The 23,243-nt window shown below is 42.6% G+C and overlaps 1 protein-coding gene across 3 annotated transcripts; it reads right to left on the bottom strand.

The window, feature by feature from the left end:
* Positions 1-1,604: 1,604 nt before the first annotated feature.
* Positions 1,605-23,060, bottom strand: LOC311101909 (putative lipid scramblase CLPTM1). 3 transcript variants are annotated; one of them, XM_084143151.1, is made up of 16 exons: positions 22,991-23,046; positions 21,288-21,340; positions 16,146-16,273; positions 15,095-15,218; positions 14,613-14,771; positions 14,412-14,529; positions 14,223-14,308; positions 14,006-14,126; positions 13,577-13,821; positions 13,306-13,399; positions 13,085-13,212; positions 12,853-12,915; positions 12,673-12,768; positions 12,434-12,569; positions 11,826-11,993; positions 1,605-2,469 (listed from the first exon to the last, which is right to left on the bottom strand). In XM_084143151.1, exons 2-16 carry the CDS (start codon positions 21,333-21,335, stop codon positions 2,252-2,254), a joined length of 1,932 nt encoding a protein of 643 aa, XP_083999277.1. In that variant the 5' UTR covers positions 21,336-21,340; positions 22,991-23,046; the 3' UTR covers positions 1,605-2,251. The 3 variants fall into 3 exon arrangements, with proteins under 3 accessions (XP_083999277.1, XP_083999279.1, XP_083999278.1); XM_084143153.1 differs by lacking the exon at positions 22,991-23,046 and adding an exon at positions 21,480-21,529; XM_084143152.1 differs by lacking the exon at positions 21,288-21,340 and having other exon boundaries at positions 22,991-23,060.
* Between the last annotated feature and the right edge of the window lie 183 nt (positions 23,061-23,243).

The raw sequence follows: 23,243 nt of genomic DNA, 5'->3' as shown, positions 1-23,243 counted from the left end.
ATTCTTTTTTGACACAATACCTGTTAGCAAAGGTGTCAGCTAAAGATGACTTGCAGGGATTTGTAGTCTTGCATGATGTCTACTTTGATGCTAATTAGCATGTTTGAATCTGAGAATAGAGCAGAATATTGATAAAAGTCACCTTGTCCGAGAGAGATTTACACATACCAAAACACAGCCCTTATTAAAAAAATATCTAAAATCCCCTATGAGAACAATAAATAAAGGAAAAAGAATTTGAACCATTTCCCTATTTGACCACTAGGTTTTATGGGTATTATGACACCTCCACTGTAGGGCTCTATGGCTATTCCGTCCAAATCCATACTGAAGCCATTTCTTCAATGTGACATTAACGTCGTAAGCGTAAACCTGTCTGTGAAGTGATTGCACCACATTGTGAAATGGCAGGAAATAAAGCTTATTTTTAACCAAGTATTTGTGTAGGTGTGTGCCTTTACCATTTGGGGTTGCATTTATGCCAGCATTTCCCAAACTCGGTCCTGGGGTCCCCAAGGGATGCATGTTTTGGTTTTTGCCCCAACACTACACAGCTGATTCAAATAATCAAAGCTTGACGATTAGTTGATTATTTGAATCAGCTGTGAAGCGCTAGAGCAAATACCAAAACGTGCACCCCTTGGGGACCCCAGGACAGTTTTGGAAACACTGCTTTATGGTATCCCATATACAGTGTACAAAACATTATGAACACCTGCTCTTTCCATGACAGACTGACTAGGTGAATCCAGGTGATGTCACTCGTTAAATCCTCTTCAATCAGTGTAGATGAAGGGGAGGATAAATGTTAAAGGATTTTTAAGCCTTGACATTGATTGCGTACGTGTGCCATTCAGAGGGTGAATGGGCAAGACAAAAGATAAGTGCCTTTGAACAGGTTCTGGTAGGTGCCAGCCGCACCAGTTTGTTAAGAACTGCAACGCTGATGGGTTTTTCACGCTCAACAGTTACCCGTGTGTATCAAGAATGGTCTACCACCCAAAGGACATCCAGCCAACTTGACAACTGTGGGAAGCATTGGCGTCAACATCATAGGGCTTCCGAGTGGCGCAGCGGTCTAAGGCACTGCATCTCAGTGTTTGAGGCGTCACTACAGACTCCCTGGTTCGATTCCAGGCTGTATCACAACCGGCCGTGATTGGGAGTCCCATAGGGCGGCACACAATTGGCCCAGCGTCGTCCGGGTTTGGCCGGTGTAGGCCGTCATTGTAAATAAGAATTTGTTCTTAACTGACTTGCCTAGTTAAATAAAGGAACAAATAAAAAATAAACATCCCTGTAGAATTCTTTCATTTGACACCTCGTAGCATCCATGCCCCGACGAATTGAGGCTATTCTGAGGGTGTTAATGTCTTAGGTGTTCTTAATGTTTTGTAGACTCAAGTGTATGTCAAGGTGGTCCTGCTTGGAGTGTGAATGTAGTAGAACAATTCAAAAATCAGAAGTCCAGGCAAAAACATTGTAAATCAGCTATTGCTAGACATTTTGAAATCAGTATTATTAACATTACAAGCTGAGATTCTGTAGTTTCAGAACATACAAAAGAAATTCAAGTGACTGAAAAACAGAAATCAAGTCATTAATAATATTAATATATTTATATTAATACCTACAAGGCTTTTTTTTTTTTTGTTCGCATTTGGAACATCAACCATTTGTTTAAAATGGATGGTAGTCTGTCTTTCGTGGGTAGTGTTGGACAGGTCGTGCATCTTGGTTCCCTTCACGTCACACTTGGCTCTGGACCCTTTCAGTTTCCTCCAGTACTACTCACCAATTTCCAGTTACCCCACCCTGACACATTGTGTTCACACATGGAATGAAACATTTGCTAAAAATCACAAGAAATCCACAGACAGCGCAAAGATATGAAAATACAGAGATACGTACTGCGACCATCCACCCTCAACTGGGCCTCCCACATTCACAACCTGGTCTCCAAATCATTACTGTTACCCAATGAAAAAGATAAAGAATACAGTACATCACATTTGTTTTACTCCACTTGAACTGCAAAAAAAATTAAAAATAGGAAGTCTACATTAATTACGATTCGCTGCAGATCCCCCACACAAAGAAGAGGGAGAGTTAAACTGAAATTTGTAGCATTGTCCATGAGAAAATACAATGACTCCTTTTCCCTGGCAAATTACATTTCACTCTGCCTGGTTTCCATAGGTCTGCTTCTCCCCAGGAGCGAGGGCGAGAAAGGAGGATAAGTTGGTCATGGTTAATCGTTCTTCTTCTCTTCCTTTGCTTTTTCTGTTATGGCGGCGACCTCCCCTGTAGCGGCGACCTCCCCTGTGGCTGCGACTTCCCCCTGTGCTGTGCTGTCCTTGTTAGGGTCCACTCCAGTGGGTTCCGCTCCGCTGGTGCCAAATTCGTTCATCCGGTTGGGATCCACCCTGTAGATCCAGCGCTGGTACAGGTAGACAAAGAATACTACGTCTGTGGGAGGGAAACATAAGAGTTATTACAGGGAACTAGGGGTGTAACGTTCAACAAAACCCACGGTTCGGTACGTATTGCGGTTTCGGGGTCACGGTTCGGTTTCGTTACAGCGGGAAAATGAAATGCTAACAGTTACTGTAGTAACAATTTTGGAAATTTAAGAAAATACAAAGTGTTGGTATTCCTGATTCCATGTATGATCATGAGTCATATAATGCCTGGTGAGAGCATCATCAGGAGTAGCAACACCTTGCATTTTCTTAAATTAAAACAAATGACTCAACAACACTAAAATAAAGTGCAATGTGCACGTGAAATCAATATGTAAACATGGCTCAGACATTGTACACTGAGTGTACAAAACATTAAGGACACCTTCCTAATATTGAGTCCCCCCTTTTGCCCTCCGAACAGCCTCAATTCGTCGGGGCATGGACTCTACAAGGTAACAAAAGCGTTCCACGGGGATGCTGGCCCATGTTGACGCCAATGCTTCCCACAGTTGTGTCAAGTTGGCTGGAAGTCCTTTGGGTGGTGGACAATTCTTGATACACATGGGAAACTGTTGAGCGTGAAAAACCCAGCAGCGTTGCAGTTCTTGACACAAACCAGTGTGCCTGGCACCTACTACCATAACCCGTTCAAAGGCACTTCAATCTTTATTTTGCCCATTCACCCTCTGAATGGCACACCTACACAATCCATGTCTCAAGGCTTGAAAATCCCTCTGCGGACCAATTTGTAGGCCCGCGGACCAACTCAGTCGGGGTCTCAACTTACTGTTGAGAGTTAGAGTAATAGAATACACAAGGTGCAATTTCAAAATGTGGTTGTGCATCAGAAGTCACTCAATTAGCCCATGTCGGCATTTTATTTTTTAGATTGGTAAGTTAGTCTAGCGGCCAACTATCTAAACCTGTAGTAAGCATGGTCGATTTACCGACCGTGTGGGGCCCATTGATCATCAGTTAGCATATTAAAAACTGCAAACATTTGCCTCCACCCTATGGCAAAATGTGCAGAATTGCCGGAAATTAACTTTAAAACGTAATTTCTCTCTTCGCTGTCACGAGGGGGGCCGCTAAAATGTTATTTGGTAAACGCATCATACCGGCTGTATTTCTTTCTTAAACTTGATTGCTGAAATGCAAAACAAATTGGGACTACATCAACAATGGACTAGGCTTGGAGGTCCATCTGTAGCAGGGATGGGAAACTCCAGTCCTCTGGGGCCTGATTGGTGTCACACTTTTGCCCCAGGTAACACACCTGACTCCAATAATCAACTAATCATGATCTTCAGTTTAGAATGCAATTAGTTTAAATCAGCTGGATGGGGAAAAGTGTGACACCTCTCCGGCCCCCGAGGACTAGATGCCCATCCCTGATCTGTTGTCAGCGCAACACAAGGTGCATTGGCCAATTCATTGACAACTTCGGCTTTGGCTTGCTTAGATAGAGGGGTTACTACCCGTTGCTGAAATAGGTGCGAGAGGGCGAGTTTAGTAAAGTGGCTCGAGAACTTGAGGTGCTAAAACCCCATATTCTCAACCACCAAGAATGGGTGCATATCCACGGCTATAAACATCCGTTGAGTAGTGGCGATACACTCCTTTCCATTGCTGCTGTAATCTACTGGGAAGCCAAAATGGTCCCAAACTGGAGATTTATGATGGACAGTTTGAAATGTGCCAATTAAGATGAGAATGTTGTTTACAACATGTACATAGGCTCTACAGTGGTTCCTCAATTAAAAGATTGGAGCTTATACCACAACACTTTGAGGTAGATCCTACATGGTGGCAGCTTGTGGTAACTTGCATCATTCCGTCATTGCGCCACATAATCACAAGGGGGAGTTAGAACATTATGTTTCTTTCCCTCGGAAAACAGACTGAAAGAATTCTAAGATTACAAACAGGCTTTATTTACCAGTGTGGAAAGACTGATAGCCCCTCAATATAAAGTGAGTTTCTGAAAAATGGAGTCCTTTGCTGATGTAAATTAGAAACTGAATGAGAGTCCAGCGACGATATGGACGGACAAAGGTTTAAGACCTGAGCTATTTAATGTATTTGTTTTATTTAGGCAATTGAATGTATTTGTTTAGGCTTGGCCTATTTAGTAGGCTATTTTGCAGCATAAAGCTATATTTGTAAGCATAAAGCTGATTGACTCACTCATTTGTAGCTTTCGATCAAAATAAATAAGTACCGACATTCTTTCTGATAAATAAATAAAAATGTTTAGACCAAGTTAATCTGCTCATGTTAAATTATTTGTGATAGTGGTTACAATGAAGAATGTAAACAAAATAAATCAAATAAATCCTATTCATAATTATTAAATCAGATTCGTGTTGGGAGCTGTAATTTGGGAACACCCGCCAACTGATTTATTTTGCCCGATGCAGGACTCTAGTGCAAGAGGAGACAGACAGAAACATTCGCACCTCTATTAATTTACAAGGGCAAGGGCTAGTCTAATAGCTTGGCTAGGTGTGAAAAATCCCCCAATTGTTTCCACAGTTAAGACTACAGATAGATGCTGAGGTCAGTAAGAGTTGAGTCATATTGTAAAGTGTACCTTAATGGCCAAAAAGGGTACACTTGCAATGTATTCGAGGCTCAAGTCCTCTAAAGTTTTACATTTGTAACTCAATATCACAGACCTGAATTTCCCTAAAGAAAAATGCATCAACCTTTAAAAATGTAAATGTATTAAATAATTCAAACAAAAGACTGGGTATGCTAAAGATGATCAGAAAGAATGTCTTTAACCCTGCTTTATAGTATAACTTATTTTGAACGAAAGCCACATAAGTGAGTCACTCAGCCCCATGCAGAAAAATATAGCTGTCCACGGTTCTGAAACAATCTTCAGTGCGCCATTGAATTGTCACCTTTCCCTATATGTTGCTATGTTCATAACAGCGAAAATTGAGGAGAGAGGAAACACCAACTTAATTACTGAATAAAAATACAAACGCAAAATGTAAAGTGTTGGTCCCATGTTTCATGAGCTGAAATAAAATATCCCAGAAATGTTCCATACGCACAAAAAAGCTTATTTCTCAAAAATGTTGTGAACAAATTTGTTTACATCCCTGTTATTGAGCATTTCTCCTTTGCCAAGATAATCAATCCATCCACCTGACAGGTGTGGCATATCAAGAAGCTGATTAAACAGCATGGTCATTACACAGGTGCACCTTGTGCTGGGTACAATAAAAGGCCACTCTAAAATGTGCAGTTTTGTCACAACACAATGCCACAGCACAAGTTGAGGGAGCGTGCAATTGGCATGCTGACTGCAGGAATGTCCACCAGAACTGTTGCCAGAGATTTTAATGTTAATTTCTCTACCATTAACAGCCTCCAACGTCGTTTTAGAGAATTTGTTTTTCCATCGGCAGGGACTGGGAAACTGGTCAGAATTGAAGGAATGATGAATGGCGCTAAATACAGGGAAATTCTTGAGGGAAACCTGTTTCAGTCTTCCAGAGATTTGAGACTGGGACGGAGGTTCACCTTCCAGCAGGACAATTACCCTAAGCATACTGCTAAAGCAACACTCGAGTGGTTTAAAGGGAAACATTTAAATGTCTTGGAATGGCCTAGTCAAAGCCCAGACCTCAATCCAATTGGGAATCTGTTGTATGACTTAAAGATTGCTGTACACCAGCGGAACCCATCCAACTTGAAGGAGCTGGAGCAGTTTTGCATTGAAGAATGGGCAAAGATCCCAGTGGCTAGATGTACCAAGCTTATAGAGACATACCCCAAGAGACTTGCAGCTGTAATTGCTGCAAAAGGTGGTTCTACAAAGTATTGACTTTGGGGGGGTGAATAGTAATGCACGCTCAAGTTGTTTGTTTCACAATAAAAAATATTTTGCATCTTCAAAGTGGTAGGCATGTTGTGTAAATCAAATGGTACAAACCCCCCCAAAAATCAATTTTAAGTCCAAGTTGTAAGGCAACAAAATAGGAAAAACGCCAAGGGGGGTGAATACTTTCGCAAGGCACTGTAGGTCTATAATCAATAGCCTATCTGTTAAACGTGCATGTCTTTATAAATCATCCATATGCACTATATATACAAAAGTGTGTGGACACCCCTTCAAATTAGTGGATTCGTTTTTTTCAGCCACACCCGTTGCTGACAGGTGTATCAAATCGAACACACAGCCATGCAATTTCCATAGACAAACATTGGCAGTAAATTGGCCTTATTGAAGAGCTCAGTGACTTTCAACGTGGCACCATCATAGGATGCCACCTTTCCAACAAGTCAGTTCGTCAAATTTCTGCGGTGCTAGAGCTGCTCCGGTCAACTGTAAGTGCTGTTATTGTGAAGTGGAAACGTCTAGGAGCAACAACGGCTCAGCGGCAAAGTGGTAGGCCACACAAGCTCACAGAATGGGACCGCTTAATCACGTAAAAATTGTCTGTCCTCGGTTGCAACACTCACTACCGAGTTCCAAATTGCCTCTAGAAGCAACGTCAGTACGAACTGTTTGTCGGGAGTTTCATGAAATGGGTTTCCATGACCGAACACAAGCCTAAGATTACCATGCGCAATGCCAAGTGTCGGCTGGAGTGGTGTAAAGCTCACCGTCATTGGACTCTGGAGCAGTAGAAACGCGTTCTCTGGAGCGATGAATCACGCTTCACCATCTGGCAGTCCGACAGATGATTCTGGGTTTGGCGGATGCCAGGAGAAAGCTACCTGACCCAGTTTGGTGGAGGAGGAATAATGGTCTGGGGCTGTTTTTCATGGTTTGGGCTAGGCCCCTTAGTTCCAGTGAAGGGAAATCTTAACGCTACAGCTTACAATGACATTATAGACGATTCTGTGCTTCCAACTTTGTGGCAACAGTTTGGGGAAGGCCCTTTCCTGTTTCAGCATGACAATGCCCCCGTGCACAAAGTGAGGTCCATATAGAAATGGTTTGTCGAGATCGGTGTGGAAGAACTTGACTGGCCTGCACAGAACCCCATCGAACACATTTGGGATGAATTGGAAAGCCGACTGCAAGCTAGGCCTAATCGCCCAACATCAGTGCCCGACCTCACTAACGCTTGTGGTTGAATGGAAGCAAGGCCACACAGCAATGTTCGAACATCTAGTGGAAAGCCTTCCCAGAAGAATGGAGGCTGTTATAGCAGCAAAGGGGGGACCAACACCATATTAATGCCCATGATTTTGGAATGAGATGTTTGACGAGCAGGTGTCCACATACTTTTGGTTATGTAGTGTATATCTACAGGAATCAGACAGATCCTGCTTCTGTTGCCTGTTTGAGTGTTTGTTTAATAGCCTACTGATTCCCTGAGCACCAAGTCTCACAACTGCAAAATGTTGGATAAAGCAATTTCACAAATCAGTCTATTACAGCTTAGCAAAGATTAAAAACAAAGGCTTTACAATTATTAATTTGTATTATTAGAACAGACTCTGGTATTACGTATCATTTATTTACTGTTGTTCACACTGTTCCAAACAGGCAGAAAAATTATATTGTAACCCAACACCACGTTTGTCACACATAATATGCAAGCAGCTCTCGCTCCGATACCCTCCTTTTTCTTCATCTCCTTATTGTTATTATTACAATTATTATGATCATTATAATAAGTAATGTCATTATCATTATTAGGCTTTTATAGTAGTAGCCTTGTATAACCACCATTGAGCTGTAGGCCTAAGAGTGTGTCCTGTTTTAGTCTTAATACAGTAACTTGCTATGCGTTAAGCTATGCATGAAGCCTCTCCAGTTCCACCTAGTCGTCAACAGACACCTCATAAGCTGTCCTAACATATACAACCATTACTATATAATTCATGTTTAATATCAATTACACCTACTGTAGTTGAAAAAAGCTTGCCCAGTTTTCCAATTGTTTTTTTACTGGTTCCACTTCTGTATTTCATCACTAGGTGGCGACATTGACCATTGTACCCCACTCCCTGAGTACCAACCTGTATGGTCTACTGCACTCTCTCTCATTAGCACCACCAGCTGAAGAGTGTTCTCCCTAATTGTCTTCCCCATTCTCTGTATCCCCCAATCTCAACTCTGGACCTCCAAGCCAGTTCCACTGCATGTTTTCATTGTTCCCCTCTAATCAGGGACTGATTTTAGACCTGGGACACCAGGTGTGTGCAATTAATTATCAGGTAGAACAGAAAAACAGCAGTCTCCGGACCTCATAGTGTAAGAGTTGAGTACCCCTGCCCTATATGAACTTGTCCATTCACTTTGTGATTATCCATTGAAGGTCGAAACGTCAATCTTTTAAACTTGCTTAATAAAACTAAGAATTGTTCATGGTTAGCGAGCATTGCGCCTTTTCCTTTCCAATGATGTTTACACATTTTTAGGTTACACCTCGACTCCCGTTGGTTGAGCACCCTCTACTTCATTCCATATCATCAACCCATAAACGATCTAGCCCTACATGCAACAGTATCTCTTGACAATGATTTTACATGAGGCCTAAGTCACATGATATGCTTAAATTACCACTAGGCTAATAATCACATTTTCCTTTTGATTATTTAATCATCCTATATTATGTTATTTCAAGTTATCCATTTGGAGCGCATGCAAAAGCAATTTAGAGTTGTTGAACGGGAGTTAGGAGTGTGTTGATATAACGGTAATATTATCCAAAATCCTCTTTTAACCAGCATAATAATGTACGATTCAGTGCAATGCCTATAACATCATTCAAAATATCAGAATTGGTTAAATAAGGTTATGCATGCCAACATAAGGCAATAATTAAGAGTAGGCTAAGTTATCGTGTCAGGCGAAAATTATAGTTATCAAACGTTTCACCATTGCAACATTTGATGTACAGTCACATTCACCTCGGTTGTCTGAAGCATGCTGTAGAGTTCACAGCTGTCAATGCTTCATCTGCGGGCCAGGTGTAAATCGTTCGGCAGTCGAACCTATTATTGGGATACAAAAGAAGCCATCCACCCTTGATGGGCTATCAGCAGGACAATAGACTTGCCGAGTTGATTTCTATTTTTAGGGACTTTAAATGCATGTTTTAGGTCTAGCCAGGCCTGGAACTTCGTGATTTTAGGGGCAAGGCCATTCGGCCTTCAGGAGGTGCCCAATCTGCCAGGGCACCAAGGCCATCTGCTAGGACACCAATGCCATTAACCAAAATAGCCAATTAAATTGATTTGAAAAATGAAAAACAGTAACTATTCTTTTAAGAAAAACATAAGTGTTTGTAAATGTACATAAATTATTAGCCTACATGTTAAAGTGTAGGTGATAGCCTATGCATATTAGCTACAACCTTTCCAGACCGATGCTGACGTAAGGCACCTGAAAATGTAGCCAAACTTTAAACTTTAATGAGACTTTGAATTACTAACGCCAGTCATGTTTGACAAATATAATGTAGGATCATTATTCATATCTAAAGGCTTGATTCTGTCGACATACTTGAGTCACTGTTGGTTCTGATAGAGAAAGGCCAGTGCCTGTTGCACACTGCAACAACACCCACCTTGACATCGGAATGGAGGCAGTCAACATTTAGACTGTTTAAAACCCAGACGTTTGTCATTTTATGAGGCATGTCTTGCCATGTTCCGACCATAGGAATGTTAAGGGGATTATTTTATAAACACTTCCTCATATGCAATTGAAACCAGTATTTATTTCTCTCATGTTCAACTTTCTTTTGTTGTCCAGCAGCAAAATATTTGTTTTGTCATATTAACAACCCATGCTTGTTGATGAGTCTTTGGAGCTTCACTATTTCTACATTTGAAGGATATTTTCATCCCTGTCATATGAATCCGCTCACATTTGCAGTGCACTTTTGATAAGGGTATTTTCCCGCTAATTGCATTTTAGCCTACTGCAGTGTGCGCATTGCTGCGCTTATAATGTGAAGAAATAGCCTAATAGTTTATCAACATTTTAAGCTAAACGTTCTGATCTGTTGCATCAGCCTCATTGCTTGTAAAAGTGTTTTTTAAATGTACAGTGGTTGTATTAATTTGGGATGTATAGCTTCCCACAACTGTCCCAGAGTATGTTTGGAATATTTATTTCTCGCACAGAAGGACAAGCTGATCAACAGAATAGGTCAACTTTTCTACTATAGATTGACATATGCTAGTACTTTTGCTGTTTGTTAGGCCTACTCACGAAAAGTAAATGTGGACAGTTCTTCTAACATCTTTAATATCTGCCTCAGAATTCAATAAGAAGGACGCGCTCCGTTGCAGCCGTCTGTCTTCACTTGTAGCCTACTTCAAAGCTACGATACCTGTGAGAAGGACCCCGATCACGTGATATCTGGCAATTGGCAGCAGGAAATTCATCATGTAAAAAAATAATCTGACCATTTGGAACACAACAAATACAATAATAGTACAGCCAAGATTAAAAACTGTCGCATTCCTTTGTGATTGCAATTGCTTTAGCCAACATGTTGCAGTTAATTTATCGTTTAATTATTCAAGGCTCCCTTTAACTTATTTTAAAACTAAAATGTTTGAACGAAATGATCAGACCAAAAGACGAGGACAACAGTTCACCTGACACAAGACTAAAGTTTGAAATGTCTTTAACTCAATACCAGACCTGATTTGCCCTGATGAAAATGCATCAACCCCCTACAAATGTAAATGTATTATAATCCACATAATAATCAAAACAACCTTATAATAGGTAATGTACAGTATATACTCCATATCCAATAGAAAGTATACAGTATATGTTCATCAACATCTTTGCGTTTTCGTTAATAAAAGAATGATAAAAAGACAGATGTGCTCCAAGATGCCCTCTGGTGGTTCAAATGAGCATTAACGGCAAGCACTGCGACTCCCCGACGCATTTCACAGCATACCGTTCACTATACTGCAGTATGATGCAACTTTTAAATGATGAACCACTGTAGTTTTAACGGAACAGCCTGAAATGGGGTTTTTTCAGCTCCGATGTACTCAAGAGGCATACAACGCTGTGTATGCATAGCCTATAGCCGATGACGTGGATGTGGCTTAAATGTGGAAGACACATTTCAGTTGAATGCATTCAGTTGTACAACTGACCAGGTATCCCCCTTTCCCTATATGCCTAGTGTTCTTATTTTGTTAATATTTTTTTATGCATTAATTCGGGTCCACAGCGCAGCCCAAACAGCAGTCCCCATAACGAACGGTTCGGTAGTAATACGTGTACCGTTAAACCCCTAAGGGAACTAGGGTTTTTTCATATCAACGGTATAGTCATTGTTAAGAACCGGAATGGGCTGTACTAAGTCTATGAAATGTGTGTGTTGGAGGGCAATGAGTGATAACACGCACCGTCTCTGAGACATCCTATCCTGTACATCATGGGCATCTTGATGACAAAGGCGAACAGGTCGTCGATGAAAGTGTTCAGTGCCTTGTAGGTGAGCATCCTCCATGGGAGGTGGGCCACAGACTTCATCTTATAGTTGATGAACAGCTGTGGCGTCATCGTGATGAAACCTGAGCCAATCACAAAGCAGACACGACGACGCATCAGATCAGAGAAACAATGAGCAGCGTCACCTAGTCCGTCTCTGACAGTGTCATTTAGGGGAGAATATCGCTTAGGATGTCAATTAATAAAGAGAGTCATTTAGGAAAGAATGTGTTAACAAGGACAAACTATCAATAATGATAGACTTATGGGTCAATAAGGCTAGATTGTCTGCTAGGACAGACTGTCAATAGGGATCAGACTATGTCATGAGGATTAAGACGGCATAGACTGCCACTTCTCCTGGACTGTGCAACTGATATTTAGCGACGTGATCATCACAGCATTGAAAACAAGGGAGGAAAGGATGATCTTCCATGACCAGAGAACTAGGATTTCCTGATAAATCAGACAATTTTTTTTTTGAAATAATCACACTTCTGAACAATGACCACCAGTGACTCACCAAAGGTTAACAAGAAGCCATAGAGCATGCCCAGTACGAATGAGTACCAGCCTTTGTGCTCCTGGTACAACACACTGTAGACGGCATAGCATCCGAACAGAGGGTACAGCAGCCATGACAGGTACCTGAAGGCCATCTACGCAGAGGAAAGAGAGGGAAAAAAAACATCCGCACAACATTTTCCATGCGAGCGGTAAATAAAAAGTATTATATTGTGTCGTGTTGACAGGTTTCCTTACGTCGTCGAAGACTTTGGTGGAGGACTTCACGTACGTTGACTTGTCTTTTATTGATAAGCGTGGGAGGATCCCGAACAATTTGTTTTCTCTGTCCAACTGGGGAGAGACATCTGGATTAGCTAACAAACAGGGATTCATTTATGCAACCAAACACATTGAAATACCTGTTCTCCATCTCACCTTGACGTCCATGACCTTGGTGATCTTCCAGAAGTCGATGAGCAGGCCGATGAACACGCTGACCTGGAGGTTATGGGACACAAGATGGGGATTAGTAAAGGGACCACTCTGCTCTAATACAATGGTCATGAATGACATGCGTACAGAGCCTGCCGTAATGAATGATATTACAAGGGGTCTGGTGACAAGTCTTTATTTTAATCATTTTTGAAATAAATGAAACCCCACTGACCTGCACCACGAAGTTGGTCTCATTGTCCAGGATGTAGAGCAGTACCACCAGGGACTGGAACACCCCGAAGATGATGGAGCGCACAGAGAGACCCTCCATAGACTGCCTGCTGTTCCAGAACTGGATGTCTGACACACACACAGAGAGAGAAGAGTATAGAATCCAAAAGAGGTCTTATAATAGGCAATTCAGCTGTGGAAACAGAAGCACAGTGAGTTCACCATTCTTAAATGCCAGGAACTCGAAGATGCTGTGTACGATGGAGACCACGATGGTCACGCCCAGGAGGTACGGGTTGGTTTCCAGCAGGGCCACCTACAGAGACAACACAGTTCCTTAGCAATTGTTACCAGGGAAACAACAGGGAGTCTAGACTCCGGGACCAGTCTGATTCTAAGATGTGCTATATTGGAGGAGCAAATATAAAACAGAGATCTATATCTCCTTCTCTATTTACATCCTGCCCCGGCCTATGACCTCTAAACCCCTGACCTTGACAGAGTCCTGGTCCTCGTCAGACTGCTCGTAGGTGTCCTCTGGCAGGAAGTTCCACGGTGAGCGGGCGTTCTGGGCTGCGTAGAGCTGCCAGCGCCACAGGGACAGCGGGCAGTAGGAGAGGCGCAGAGGCAGCGACGGCAGGGTCTCATTGATGGGGTAGTAATCTTTCTGCAGGTTCCAGTAGTCGTTGAAGTAGACGATAGGATAGTAGTCGCCGCTCACCGCGTCAAACTTCACATCTGTAGGGTTGGTGAAGGTAAAAAGGAACGGGTTGAGAAAATTTGACAGCCAGAATAGAGCGGTAACTAAAAGGTATTTCACCTTTAGTTAGACTTCTGTAAAGAAGCAGTACATCTCAACCCTCCTAGTATATGCTCTGGTATGACCCACTGAGAAGCGTGAGAACAGGTGGGTAGAGCTTACGTTGGTCCAGTGGAGGGGGGACCGAGCCCTTGACCCAGGCTGTATGGTCGTCCACCATGTTGATGGTGAGGTTGGGGTGCCAGTGGGAGATGATCTCCACCGGGCCATGGCTCTCCGCTCGCTGGGGAAGAGAAAAGGTAGTTAATCAATACTGTGTGGACTGGGTCTACTGACTGAAAAGGAATGGGGTCTATGTATCATGGTAAACACAGCTGACCTTGATCATCTCCGGGTCGGTCTCGGTCTCCCCTGTCAGCAGGTTCTTAGTCTTCACGAACTTCCTGCGTTTGAACTTGTTCAGCACTGAGAAAGTCAGAGGAAAACATGAGTCAAACCACTGACATACTAGTTTGAAAAGGTATTGCATGCACCAGAGCAGGGGTGTGTGCGCATGTCAGTTACTTACTCCGCGTGGCATGGACTGTTGCTAGCCGACGATACTGGCCCTTGCGTTTGGGGTCTGGGTGGAATCCAGTCTTCGTGAAATACACGTGGATGTAGAGGGAACCATTCATTTGCACCTTCTGTAGCACATAGGATCAGAGAGAGAGAGATTAGAAAATGGAAATCCTACTCTTAATTCTCCCTCCCCAGTCTCCCTCCTCACCTCTGGGATGTCCAGATCCAGTGAGTGCTCATAGCAGCCGTCCCCCTCTTCTCCAGTGTTCCAGTCTCCGTAGACCAGGTCTCTATGAAACCAGAACAGGGACTGTGTGTCGTTGAAGTCAGAGAACACCTCGTCCTGGGAGATGTACACATACAGGTCCTGAGGGCAGAAGGAAAACAGGTTAACATTTATTTCAGTTAACCATTTCCATGTTCTCCTATTGATTTGTCCATATGGTACTGCTTTGGGTGGTTGTTTGCTGTGGCACAGCTTCTTAGTCCAGCAGTGTGCACTAATTATTGAGTGAAGTCAACAAGCGAGCCAGGACCTAACTCATCGACGGAGACCAGCTGTTCACACAGCTCACCCAGAGAACCTACACTGAGCAGCAGGCACAGACCAAAGGTCAACCAGGAAGTCAATACAGTCACGTGACCTGAGGTTTATTGCTTATGCAGAACGGTGTGAAAAGGCTGGCATACCATGAGGCTTTCCTTGGGGAAAAGGTTTCGGCTGGGTAATTGTGGCGCCCCTGCTGGGGTACTGGGGTCTGGAGTAGAGGACCCCCTGCGGAACCAGCTACTGATGGCCCAGATGACAAAGATCCTGCAGAGGATGAGGACAAGGGAAGAAAAAAGTCAGATTAGTCCAATTGAAACCAATTCAACTTTTAGTCAAATGTGTAACGTAATGGGATTTTTTAAAAGTGTGATGCTTGGGACCATAGAAATATAAATTATATTTCTATGATTGGGACCACCCAACTGACATCACCCCATTGATGTTGAAATCTAAAACAGTTAAGGTAAGAGTTCATGTTAGGTAAAAGGTATCCCACTTTGCATCTACCGTAAAGTAAGTATGTGTGTCTGAAACAAAGGCTGAGATACAGACAAGTGTTTGTTTTTGATATCTTTAGCATGAGATGATTGAACCCTATTGCCAAATCTGATGGTCTTGTATCCCATCAAGCTACCATTGTCAGGCTCACATCAACGGGGCCTTCTTCCAAGTTTGCCATCTTGTTTTGAGCTTCAAGTATCAGTTGACTGAAATACTCCCGGGGAATGTGTTGCAACAGTATGAAACTCTCACACCGTACTGCTTATATGATAGGACCCAGCTCTCCTGATACTCATTAATGCACCCTAAACAATGTCATTCTAATCCCTCCCTGGCCCCAGCATTCTGTTTCTGTCTCCACTAATAAGACCAGCAGAGTGTGGAGAGATTCCAATAGGTTGAGATTTTTTAAAATGATCTAGCAAACACTGAAAATTCAACAAAATCACACGTTCAAGACAAGACACCTTCGACAGACCAAGATCAATTGAATTAAATGCTGCTGGTGTGCTTGACTTGATTGAAGGTCTTTAGTCATATATATTCCAGTCAAACCAGGGCATGGCCCAGACCCCATTAGAGGATAACCTTACCATCAACCATACTTCTTAAACACCCCCCACACATTCAAGTAAACAGGGTCTGTCTATTGTTTTCATATCAGTGTGCGTGTGTACATCTCTGACCCACCTGAAGAGGACTCCTTTTATGACCGACCATGCGTTGGGTGGTGGAGCCGGCTGTTGCTGTGCAGGGTCCCCAACAGCAGTCTGTACAGCCTGGCCATCCACGGCTGCAGCAGCTCCATTGCTGCCCACCTACACACAGGCAAGAGATCAAATCAGGGAATCCTAAAATAGGTTTCCATCCAATAGCGAATTATCCCCCAAAAAGATATGCACATTTTTACAGGTTTTTCCAACAAACTGGCTTGTTACGGATGAAAAGCTGTGCGTGATGACATAGCCTAGTGCACATAAAAAGCACCTTTTCCGCATAGGTTTCCATTAACTGAATAAAAACAGAAGTTCAATGTGATTCCATCGCATTTCCATTGGTTTTGTCACAAAAACGGTTGCTATCAATAGCAAACTTGCCCAATCTTATCTTGGTGGATGCTCTCTAGACAACAGTTCACTGATAAAGGAGAGTGTAGGTTCCAAAAAAAAATCTATTTCACTAGCTAGGTGACAGATTTTCATGCGAATATTCTAAACTCTGCCTAAACAAAATATGCGCATTTTCCCACCAGAGATGTGTTTCCATCAAATTGACTCGTTTTGGATAAAAGTCTGTGCATGATGACGTTTTGCACATTATTTCTGCGTTCAATTCCCATGTACCGTATACAAAAATACAAGTTAAATGTGTTTCCATCACATTTTCAACTCAAAATGTTGCATTATATAGTGAATGTGCCTACTCTGGTATTGGCACAAGCGCTCTAGCCAACAGCTGGCAGATACAGTGCGGGTATAGCCTACACAATGAGATTACTATGGACAAAAGAGCTAGATTTTAAATGTCAAAAGGGCAGCCAAGCATTAATCATCATGTCACCAGAAAAAGACCCTCGATATTTATTGGAAAGGAGCATCAAGCTTATCACCTTACCCTTTCACCACCCTGTGAAGTTGATCAATTTATTTCATCTGTAGCTGAATAAACTGCATGGTTTCCGAGTCGTAGTGGGACGACCAAAAACATTGCGTGACTCCAAGTTTACCGACACAAAAAGAACCCACCATGTCGAACGAACAAATTGTCTGAACAAATTGTCTGTCGTAGGGATGCAAATATCGGTCAATTTTGCTGCCAACTAACTGACCCTCATTAACCCGTCAACAAACGACAAAATAAAAAATCTAACAGTAAAATGACGTGACCAACAGACAATAACAACAGAGATCTGTATATAATGACAAGATGCTTAGTCTCCACCCTAACAATGGGAGTCGTCCCAAGGCGGGAAGGCAGGCGACAAGCTTAGGTCCAAAATAAACCCATAGAAACGCATTGGGCTTATTTTTGACAGATTTTGGCGAGAGTGAAACCTCTCGAGTCGCCTCTTCCTCTCAGATACCATGAATGCATACAAGGACTGGACATTTTTCATTAAGAGCTTAATGGAAACATGCAACAATAGCAACACTATCGTCTTACAGTCAAAAGGCTATAGCCTATTATTGAACATGTAACTTCTGTAATGAAGCAGCTAATAAAGACGTAATTTTTAAACATTTGCCAAATCACAATTCACGCGAATTGGGAAAACACTGTTCTAAACAGTGCACCTATTGCGAGCAGTTGCATATTTGACAGATGAAAATCTCCATTAGAAACTTAAGAGGGGAATCTAATAGCAACAACTAGGATGAGTTTCTAATATGACTAGGATTGTGCCTTTGGCTTCTGGACAACGAAAGAAAGTTGATCCTGGACTTCCTGACGGGCCGCCCCCAGGTGGTAAGGGTAGGTAACAACACATCTGCCACGCTGATCCTCAACACGGGGGCCCCTCAGGGGTGCGTGCTCAGTCCCCTCCTGTACTCCCTATTCACCTATGACTGCATGGCCAGGCACGACTCCAACACCATCATTAAGTTTGCCAATGACACAACAGTGGTAGGCCTGATCACCGACAACTATGAGACAGCCTATAGGGAAGAGGTCAGAGACCTGGTCGTGTGGTGCCAGGTTAACAACCTCTCCCTCAACGTGATCAAGACAAAGGAGATGATTGTGGACTACAGGAAAAAACTGATGACTGAGCACCATTCTAATCAACGGGGCTGTAGTGGAACAGGTTGAGAACTTCAAGTTCCTTGGTGTCCACATCACCAACAAACTATCATGGTTCAAACACACCAAGACAGTCGTGAAGAGGGCATGACAAAGCCTATTCCCCCTCAGGAGACTGAAAAGATTAGGCATGTGTCCTCAGATCCTCAAAAAGTTATATAGCTGTCACCATCGAGAGCATCCTGACTGGTTGCATCACTGCCTGGTATGGCAACTGCTCGGCCTCTGACCGCAAGGCACTACAGAGGGTAATGCGTACGGCCCAGTACATCACTGGGGCCAAGCTTCCTGCCATCCAGGACCTCTATACCAGGCGGTGTCAGAGGAAGGCCCTACAAATTGTCAAAGACTCCATAGACTGTTCTCTCTGCTACCGCACGGCAAGCGGTACCGGAGCGCCAAGTCTAGGTCCAAAAGGCTTCTTAACAGCTTCTACCCCCAAGCCATAAGACTCCTGAACAGCTAATCATGGCTACCCAGACTATTTGCATTACCCCCCCCCCCCAACCCAACCCCCTCTTTTAAGCTGCTGCTACTCTGTTTATTATTTATGCATAGTCACTTTAATAACTCTACCCACATGTACATATTACCTCAATTACCTCGACTAACCGGTGCCCCCGCACATTGACTCTATACCGGAACCCCCCTGTATATAACCTCCCTACTGTCATTTTATTTTACTGCTGCTCTTTAAATTTTTGCTTGTAAGTAAGCATTTCACTGTAATGTCTACATCTGTTGTATTCGGCGCATGTGACAAATAAAATTTGATTTGAGAGAGCACATTCTGGAGAGAGAGACGTGCATTGTGCATCTTAGCCACACTCCCCTTCTTCTTGAACTGTGCCATCCACGCGGCCTCCGCAATGGATTAGTCTCAGCCTCTGCAATGGATTAGTTCACAGAGATTTTTTTTTACACGCATGGTCTCACAGTGGAAAGCAAATATCACGTGAACTAAAAAATAGTAATTGATGGGATCTGTTCTGAAGGGGATGACAGGCCAGTGGCATGTACAGTTGAAGTCAGAAGTTTACATACACCTTAGCCAAATACATTTAAACTCAGTTTTTCACAATTCCTGACATTTAATCCTAGTAGAAATTCCCTGTCTTAGGTCAGTTATTTTAAGAATGTGAAATGTCAGAATAATAAATAAATAAAATAAATATGCCATTTAGCAGACGCTTTTATCCAAAGCGACTTACAGTCATGCGTGCATACATTTGTGTATGGGTGGTCCCGGGGATCGAACCCACTACCTTGGCGTTACAAGCGCCGTGCTCTACCAGCTGAGCAGAGAATGATTTATTTCAGCTTTTATTTCTTTCATCACATTCCCAGTGGGTCAGAAGTTTACATACACTCAATTAGTATTTGGTAGCATTGCCTTTAAATGGTTTAACTTGGGTCAAACGTTTTGGGTAGCCTTCCACAAGCTTTCCACAATAAGTTGGGTGAATTATGGCCCATTCCTCCTGACAGAGCTGGTGTAACTGAGTCAGGTTTGTAGGCCTCCTTGCTCGCACACGCCTTTTCAGTTCTGCCCACACATTTTCTATAGTATTGAGGTCAGGGCTTTGTGATGGCCACTCCAATACCTTGACTTTGTTGTCCTTAAGCCATTTTGCCACAACTTTGGAAGTATGCTTGGGGTCATTGTCCATTTGGAAGACCCATTTGCGACCAAGCTTTAACTTCCTGACTGATGTCTTGAGATGTTGCTTCAATATATCCACAACATTTTATTTCCTCATGTGCACCAGTCCCTCCTGCAGCAAATCACCCCCACAGCATGATGCTGCCACCGCCGTGCTTCACAGTTGGGATGGTGTTCTTCGGCTTGCAAGCCAACCCCTTTTTCCTCCAAACATAACGATGGTCATTATGGCCAAACAGTTATATTTTTGTTTCATCAGACCAGAGGACAATTCGCCAAAAAGTACGATCTTTGTCCCCATGTGCAGTTGCAAACCGTAGTCTTTTTTTATGGCGGTTTTGGAGCAGTGACTTCTTCCTTGCTGCGCGGCCTTTCAGGTTATGTCGATATAGGACTTTTTTACTGTGGATATAGACACTTTTGTACCTGTTTCCTCCAGCATCTTCACAAGGTCCTTTGCTGTTGTTCTGGGATAGATTTGTACTTTTCACACCAAAGTACGTTCATCTCTAGGAGACAGAATGTGTCTCCTTCCTGAGCGGTATGACGTTGCGTGGTCCCATGGTGTTTATACTTGCGTACTATTGTTTGTACAGATGAACGTGGTACCTTCAGGCGTTTGGAAATTGCTCCCAAGGATGAACCAGACTTGTGGAGGTCTGACAATTTTTTCCTGAGGTCTTGGCTGATTTCTTTTCATTTTCCCATGATGTCAAGCAAAGAGGTACTGAGTTTGAAGGTAGGCCTTGAAATGCATCCACAGGTACACCTCCAATTGACTCACATGATGTCAATTAGCCTATCAGAAGCTTCTAAAGCCATGACATAATTTTCTGGAATTTTCAAAGCTGTTTAAAGGCACAGTCAACTTAGTGTATGTAAACTTCTGACCCACTGGAATTGTGATAGTGAATTATAAGTGAAATTATCTGTCTGTAAACATTTTTTTTTTTTATGACTTGTGTCATGCACAAAGTAGATGTCCTAACCGACATGCCAAACAAGTCGGTTTGTTAACAAGACATTTGTGGAGTGGTTGAAAAACGAGTTTTAATGACTCCAACCTAAGTGTATGTAAACTTCCGACTTCAACTGTATGTGCACTGTTTGCTCTGCAACATGACAGAAAAAAACGTTTTTCTACCTAAGCGCAACTATGTCAGGTGTAAATGAGTACTCATATTTCCTAAATTGTCACACAGGTAAATGTTCCTCAAATTTGCAAAAGGAACTCATGGAGTTTGACCGAAGTGACTAGCTTGCTCGCTAATAACTAACCAGCAGATCCGACCCGCTTGCTTACAGCTGCACTAGGGTCAGACAGGCTTCCTGTGTAGCTTAGCCGGCTTCTCACTTTGAAAACATACCTCAATCCAGGGATGAGAAATGCTTTGTACTCCGAATTGTCCCATCATCCCAACTGTTACAAGAGAAGATTGAACAACATAGTTAGCAGTAGCCACAGCAGCCATTATGGAATGGCATGTTGCGTTGAACAACAAGAGCTGATTGTCTGAAACTGCAATTCCAAAATGGCTAATGTGGCTTCTGCTACCTACCATGTGGATGAAAGGGTCAGTTTTCCGGAAAAACAGCCTGGTCTCATAGACTAGACATAACACAGTAAATATAAATCCGGGGACACTCAAATTAGTATGATATGTTACGTTTGGTATGGTTACATAAGACAGATGGTTACTTAAGGCAAAAATGAAAGGGTGGTTGGTCGGGATGGATGGATGGGCGTATAATGCGAATGTGTCATCACGGACAACGTTAGCATTTTAGCAACTTAGCAACTTTTTAACTACTTAACATGTTACCTAACCCTTCTAGCTAATCCAGTTTGCTAATCCTTTTAGCTAAACTTAACCCTAACCCCTAGCTTAGCTAACGTTGGCCACCTATAGCTAACGTTGGCCACCTATAGCTAACGTTGGCCACCTAGCTAGAATTCTTAACATATTGTATGTTTAGCAAATTCGTAACATAGTACATAATTTAATTCGTAACATATCATACGAAATGGGTGATAGACATCCACAAATGAATACATACCATTTACGTCATTTAGCAGACGCTCTTATCCAGAGCGACTTACAAATTGGTGCATTCACCCTATAACCAGTGGGATAACCACTTTACAAGCGACACAGCCAGTACCATACCATACATAGTAATATATCATACTAAATGGAGTGTCTCGGATTTACATACAGAATAATACAAAATACTTTGAGGCCAGTTTGGGAAAAACTATTAGTCATTCAATCTTCTCGGTGTAGTAGCAGTTGGGATAATGGGACAATTCGGAGTACAACACGTTTCTCATCCCTGGATTGAGGTACAGTATGTTTCCGAGTCATATCTTGCGCCAGCTCCGCAGTGTCTTAATCTACACAGGAAGCCTGTCTGACACTAGTGCAGTTGTATGCAAGCAGGTCGGATCTGCTTGTTTGCTAATAACAAGATGCAACATCCATAACTAATTTAGCTAACTAACCTAAATCTAGAAAGTACATCCCTACTTGCAATCTTTAAATCACATCGATGTTCGATATATTCTCAGTATTGGGCTGTGATTCGTTTCGTACTCAGTCAATAAATAACGTTAGTCCATTGAATAAGGCCGTTAGATTAAGGTAATGTTTGACAAATTAATCTACTAACGATACGTAGCTACATAGGCCGACCAAATAGCATTGTCAGTCTAGCTAGCCACTCCTGTAGCTAACTACTAATTTAACTATGTTAGCCAGCTAATAATAGTTAGCTAACTAGTTTAAAGCTGGCTAACGTGTATCTGTTTCCCCAAGTGCCGACCTCATTATTATGTTCAGAAATATGTTTGTCGACAGTTCTACCTTGCAAGATGCTGTAACAAACGCATCGTGAAAGGCAGGGGGTCGTTTTTAAACCGACCGGCATTGACAACGTCAGAGGCTCGTGTGAAATGATCACACTTCAATAACAATATCTGCTGTGCCACTCACTGCTCTCGAGTTAACCATATGCCGCTATTAGTACAGTCACAAATTGAAGACAGTCATACAATTTCATTCATTTTTACCTCGCCGTTGGTTTGCGGAGAAGCTTCGGTCTCCTGCGACGCCATCTTCGCTGTCTCTGTCGCACACACTGGTAATGAAATCGCAGTCCTCGCGTGAGCTCAGATAGGTACATCATCAACGTTACGTTTTTTGCATAGAAGCAAGTCATCCCATGTTGCTATGAAGACATCTGAGGGCCTTATTTCTCTATTTTCAACAGTCCCTCTTTTAAACAATAGACAGCGGTTTGTTATATCTGCCACATTCTCTTTA

The sequence above is a fragment of the Coregonus lavaretus genome, assembly GCF_964263955.1.
Source record: "Coregonus lavaretus genome assembly, chromosome: 26".
Classification (NCBI taxonomy): Eukaryota; Metazoa; Chordata; class Actinopteri; order Salmoniformes; family Salmonidae; genus Coregonus; species Coregonus lavaretus.
Note: the sequence above shows the minus strand (reverse complement) of the source record. Positions and strands in the feature narration are given on the sequence as shown.

Coding starts and splice junctions, on each gene's coding strand:
- LOC311101909 (XM_084143151.1), bottom strand. CDS start 21,335: ATGATGGGACAATTCGGAGTACAAAGCATTTCTCATCCCTGGATTGAG. Junction 14,772..15,094: donor TCCCCAAGGAAAGCCTCATG/GTATGCCAGCCT, acceptor TTCTGCCCTCAG/GACCTGTATGTGTACATCTC. Junction 14,309..14,411: donor AACAGTCCATGCCACGCGGA/GTAAGTAACTGA, acceptor TGACTTTCTCAG/TGCTGAACAAGTTCAAACGC.